Below are 6,171 nucleotides of genomic sequence, written 5' to 3' on the forward strand. Positions count from 1 at the left end.
TTTTTTTTTTTTTTTTTTTTTTTTTTTTTTTTTTTTTTTTTTGTGATACTGGGGATTGAACTCTGTTCCGTGTACTTGTCAGACAGGCATTTATACCACTGAGCTATATTCCTATTCCCAGTCTTCTTGTTGAGATTTTAAGATATAAAAATGAGATGCATGATAAGAGTGTCATAAAAGTATATGTACTAAAATGCTCAGCTCTGGGGCATCAAGCTCACTCACCAGGCAAGCAAAAAAGTAACTTGTGAAAACAGATTACATTTTGCCAATTAAATTAGGAAGTGTATAAAATACAAAAGTTTACTAGTTAAAAAAATATTAGATAGTGTGAAAACTCAAGATAAAAAGCTGAATATTTGAGAAGTATTAGTCTCTTCTATAACTTGGCAATGCCACTTCTAGGTACACCCAACCAATATGGTACTCTTAGAGATCAATCAGAGAAATGCAACCATTTTCTGTCATGAACAACTAGTCAGTATGTTTAGATTTAGAGGAACTTCTGAACCTCATCTCAGTATTAGTTCTGTCAGCTTAGTGTCAAACCAGCCCCAGACTGTGTGTAGATCTATGGATGTGAATCTTTTATTAATATAATTTATGAAATAAATAACAAAAAGAATCTGTTACCTAAGTTCAGATATTATACAAGAAAAAATATTATTTTTCCCTTAGATTATGGTAGGATTATAAGGTCCCCCCCCCTTCTAGTATTTTTAACAATGTCAAAGAGAAAAAGAGAGATGGCGAGAGGGAGGGAAGGAGGAAAGGGGTAGTTCAGGGAGAGAAACATTTGGAGATGGCAATGGAAAGACACAAACAGAGAACCCTATAAAGGAATAAAAACATGATAATTATAAAGTCAAATACATGGGCTCATGTTTTGCATCATGACATGCAATTAGGTGACAATTAACTAACTATAGAATGAACCAGTGCTGTGCAAATAAAACAAAAGTTTCATTTTAAAAGTCCTTAAATGGATAAATAATTCCTCACACAAGAGAAAATAATTTCAGGTATGAAAACCTTGTTTTCTCACTAATTAAAGATATTGACAACATTGTCTAATGCTCATTAGTGAGATAATATGAAGCTTCACTTCCTGTGCTTTCCCTAACCCACCACCAAAGAGGTATAAAAGGCCCTTCTCAGAAAGGGACATTCAGACACGACATCTACTTCCATAACCTCAACAGAACAGCCCACTCCTGACACCATGTGCCACTACAGCAACTACTATGGTGGCCTCAGCTCTGGCTATGGTGGCCTAGGCTGTGGCTATGGCTGTGGTGGCTATGGTGGCTACGGTCGCTATGGCTATGGCTGTTGCCGTCCCTTGTGCTGTAGGAGATATTGGACCTATGGCTTCTACTGAGGAATTTACCTTGACAAAACTGCAGTTTTACTCCACTTATCTCTTACTTCATTCACGTGTTAAATTTCCAAATATTTTTTTAAAATACTAGCTATAGCTGCCCTCTTTGAAAAAGAAAACACTATTTAATTTCTACAGCTGTTTATACTCCTATGTGAAAAGTGATTATGTGTAAGAGTTTTCTCATACAATGATATAATATTAAATAATTTATATTTTACACTGAATGTTTCTTTGTTAATGTGTAACCACATTAAAGGTTGATTATTTATTTTGGTGTTGATGTGTGATTAGTCACAAATGTAATATTGTAGGAAACAGAGAAAGAGTGAGAGAAGGAGAGAGGGAGAGATGCAGAGAGACAGACAGCCAAACAGACAGGCAGACAGGCAAGCAGACAGTCAGAGAGGGAAGGAAAGTGAGTAGGGAGTGGCAAACAAGGGGAGAGGAAACAGAGAGATGAAGCTCTTTTTTGTATAATTAGGAATCAAAGCCATATGGATAAAATTTCATGTTTTTCACACATCATATGAATTTACATAAATATCTTTTGCTGTCCCCTACTATTTTTATTTGCTTATATTCTATGCCCAAGTTTTAAAAATGGCTATTTTTATAATAAGATCTTTCTCACATTAGAACATTTAAATTTTGAGACCTGTCTGCTCTGTGTTGTTTGCATCACCAGTGCTTGGATTATATCAGCTAGAGCCCTATCTCTACCAAGTATTTCTCTGCCAGGATAATGCTTGTAAGTGTTCTCATAGAAACTATTCTAGTCATTTGGACAAAATACCTGACACCCACAGCATAAATGGTCAGAGTTTTATCTGGAGTCCTGGCCAGCAGCCAGGACAGGAAGGACTATGGTGAAGACTCCTGGGCAGGGCAGAAGCTATTCATTGTGTGAGAGCCGAGAAGCCAATAAGGGTGGGAGCCGAGAGGCCAATAGGATTGGAAGGCTGAGAAGGAGGAACACCTTCCTGCTCCGAGCCCAGTAGCCAGCCTTCACCCAAGCACCACCTCCAACAGTGCCTTCTGCTTCTGAAGCAGTAGTGGATGAATACCCTGACATGTATAACCCCTTTGTCCAGTCGCCTTTCAGAAGCCCTGCCTTTGAATTAATGGGTGTCTTGGGGGTTATTCTAGATCTAAACCGCAACAGGGGCAATCGTATTGAAAATGGCCCCAATAAGAATGCTGCTCTGGCTTTCCAACATGGCAACAAATAGCATCTCAGTGTGTACCAATTTATTCTAACGACTTAGAAAATAATGTATAATTTATACATAGCCAGAATAATTATTTTAAAACCTTTAGATCTTTCTCAGTAGCAAATTAAAAGTAGATTGATTGATTGATTTTATCCAGAAGCCTATGTATGTGCTCATGCATACTGATTTTCTTAAGATTAAAATTGCTTTGTTCCTAAAGCTCTTTGGCTTTCACTTGGGAAAATCCAATTGAAAATGTCAAATGCAATGAAATACTGATAGAGGAAGTAAGGATTAAAAAGAACAGTATACTAAGCATGCAGAAATTTTGTAAATTTGGACTGAAATTCCACTGTTCTTGAATTCTACCAGGCAGGCAAGCGACTGCTAGAAGAGGTATAAACAGTAGAATTTTGGATTCCACCCTCTGAGCCCATGGCTGGAAAGCCACAGTTGGAAACATAGAAAACAAAATCCTGTAAAAGATGTCCTATTAAATTACTGAGTTTACCACAAAGCAAGGTTACTCTTTGAGACACTTTACAAATTCTGAAATTACAAGGGTCTGTTTCCATAGAGAACACAAGTGTAATTCAGAAGTGAGATATTTTGTTCATAATCATGTGATGAAAATAATCAGTAAAATTCAGAGTTTACTAAAAAGAAGCAATTTTAATTGAAAAGGGGAATATCTCTTATTTCCCAAAAGAGTTAAATAGACCTTTAATAGGAGACATTATCTTTTGGCCTTTGAATGGATTACAATAATCAGAATGTTTCTTTTTTTATCTACTCTTTCCTTCTTTTTTTAAATTTAATTTAATTATTACCTTGTTTTATACAGGGTCTCACTCTGCAGTTCAGAATCATAGCGATCCTCCTGTCTCAGCCTCCCCAGTGCTGAAACTACAGGCATGCGCCACCCCACAGGAGTCCTTGTGCTGGCCAGGTAGGTCCTTAGACAGCCCAGCTATCTCCCTAGCCACTCCTTTCTTCCTTTCCTTCCTGTTCTTCTCCTTTCTTTAATAAAATATATCTTGTTTTTCTGTGCAGAATGACCCAAAATTTCTGAGTTCAAGAAATCCTTCAGCCTCAGCCTCCAGAGTAACTGACTGACCATGAGCAAATACCAACACACCCACCTCAGATGGTGAGAGATTGTCTAGAGCCTAAAGTCAATTACAAAAATATCTACATTGAAATCCAATATTATTTTGGAACATCCATAATGTTTGAGGATGTGAAATGTTCTGGAGTTATTTAATAGAAGTAACATAATAAAACTACCTAAGACAAGATCAATAGATTGAAGTACACAGGCAAGACATTTTGGAGTATACAAAATTAAAAATAATTTATAATAGAATCCATTTTAATTTTAGTTTGAATGTCAATTAGAATCCAGTTTGAATATCAATTAGAGAAAAAATATTTTTGTACAGGGGATTGAAATCAGGACCCTGTACTTGTCAGGCAGACATTCATGCCCCTAAGCTAAATTCCAGTTCCTAAAAGGTCAGAACATAGCTAAGGACTCAATAAACTCAGGTGAATTACTAAAAGTAAGCATACATTGATAAATTAGTAATCTAGAGCAAAAAAGGAGAAATTGGAATGTAAAATATTGACAGATTTCATGAAATGAAAAACATGCATGTAAATGGAATTCAGTAGGGAAAAATAAAACAGAAATCATATTAAATAAAATATATTAAGTATTTATGTTTTTCAGATCTATTAAAATATATCAGTCCACAATTTCTTATAGCAATTCATTATCAAGAGGGAGAACAAAAATTAAAATCTCGTGTGGATATAATCCAGTACACCAAAAGTAGGTACATACCAAAAGCTAACTGATCTACACAAAACAAATATGTTATCTAAAAAGAGAATCAGTATGCCTGGCAGTTAAAGCCCTTTATAAAACAAAGGAACTTGAAAGGAATTATAATATGTTAAGGATGGAATAGGAGTAAAATCTAGAATTTCACACAAACAAAATTGCCCATCTAATAGAATACAAAATTATTAAACTAATGTTTGATGAGATAGCTCAGAGGACTAAGTGCCTGCTTAGGCAAGCATAAGGACCAGGGCTCGATCCCCAGCACCATATGCAGCACTGCACTGGTCCCCACCCTGGTGTGCTGAGCAGGCCACAGAGACCAGAGAAGGTGATGCAGGCCTGTAATTCCAGTGATGGGGAGGCTGAATACAGGAGGATCACTATGAGTCTGAGCTGCATCGTGAGACCCTGTAACAAATACGGTGAAAAAGTAAATATTAAACCAAAAATAATCTTAAAAGTAATGAAAATAAAAGACAAAACTCATGAAGAGTTTATTCTTTTAATTAGTCATTATAAGAAATGATAAATTTAAGAAAGAAACTTCTGAGAATAAAATGTGCATTCAATAAATAACAAAACTAATTAAAATAAAAATCAATGTTATTCATGTACATAAAATAGTGATAATTTCCACTGAGCTTTCAATAGACCTAAATAAGATATATAAAACCAGCGTCATAAAATGTGCATAAAATACATTCATCTAAGGTGGTAAGCTTACTAGGGAAGAACAAATACACATAGATGAAAACAGACTGTCAATAAAGTCTATTTTCATAAAACAGAAAATGCTGGAAAAATGAGAAAATACAAGGGTTTAGGAGGTAGAAGAACAATCGCAGCTAAAAAGTTGAATTTTGGAAAGATGTAAGCCTTTTCTTTGGTGCAGCAACCATGGTCCAAGTTCTGTAGCACACCAGGGTGACTGCTGCCACCACTGGTTCAAGCAAACACATTCTGTGCAACAATAGTTGGTCAACACTTTGGAATTTACAGAGTACACTCTGTACTCTGTCTCTGTACTCAGCTTTGCAGTTATGGTATCAAAGCATCCACAGATTCTATGGAAAGGAGCAGATATGACTATTTTATGATAAAACTTATTTACCAAAGAAACAGTAGAAGGGTCAGTGAGATAGCTCAGCAGACTAAGCACCTGCTTAAGCCAGTGAATGGATCAGGGTTCAATACCTCGTCTTGCATAATGGGCCGGCCCCTCCCCTGGGGCACTCTGAGCCTGCGACCAAGTCCAGGTATGGTGGTGTATGCCTGTAATTCCAGCACTGGGGAGACTGAAAACAGAAAGACCACTACGATTCTGAGCTATCTGTACCAAATACATGAATTAAAAAAAATTTAAAGGAAATACTGGACAAGGATTTGTGTGATACTAAGGTTACACATCCAGCAGAAATTATTTTCCATCTCTTATTGTATAGGTTGCTTTTCCCTTCAGTATTTTTGCCAGTATTACTTGTTTTCACATCACAGTTACCCTTGCCTTTTGATTTGGCCATGTTCAAAAATAACAGTAATTTTTTAAAGTAATTGTTAGGGACGGAGTAAATATCTCTGGAGATTTCTTTCATACTTACACCTTCAGTACATCTATGTGGATTAAAAAAGACAAAAGTAGATCATATAGACTTTCTGTATCTAAATTATTCATTTATGTTCTGGAAAGTTTGAAATCATTGACAAGGAATGAATTCAAATTAGCAATC

At 36.0% G+C, this 6,171-nt stretch overlaps 1 protein-coding gene across 1 annotated transcript; it reads left to right on the forward strand.

Moving 5' to 3' along the window:
- Positions 1-1,222: 1,222 nt before the first annotated feature.
- Positions 1,223-1,381, forward strand: LOC101570243 (keratin-associated protein 20-2-like). The gene has a single exon (XM_004646317.1). It carries the CDS (start codon positions 1,223-1,225, stop codon positions 1,379-1,381), a length of 159 nt encoding a protein of 52 aa, XP_004646374.1.
- Positions 1,382-6,171: the final 4,790 nt, after the last annotated feature.

The sequence above is a fragment of the Octodon degus genome, unplaced genomic scaffold (assembly GCF_000260255.1).
Source record: "Octodon degus isolate 3935 unplaced genomic scaffold, OctDeg1.0 scaffold00264, whole genome shotgun sequence".
NCBI classification, from domain to species: Eukaryota; Metazoa; Chordata; class Mammalia; order Rodentia; family Octodontidae; genus Octodon; species Octodon degus.

Excerpts from the sequence above, each read along its gene's own strand:
- LOC101570243 (XM_004646317.1), top strand. The coding sequence starts at position 1,223 with ATGTGCCACTACAGCAACTACTATGGTGGCCTCAGCTCTGGCTATGGT.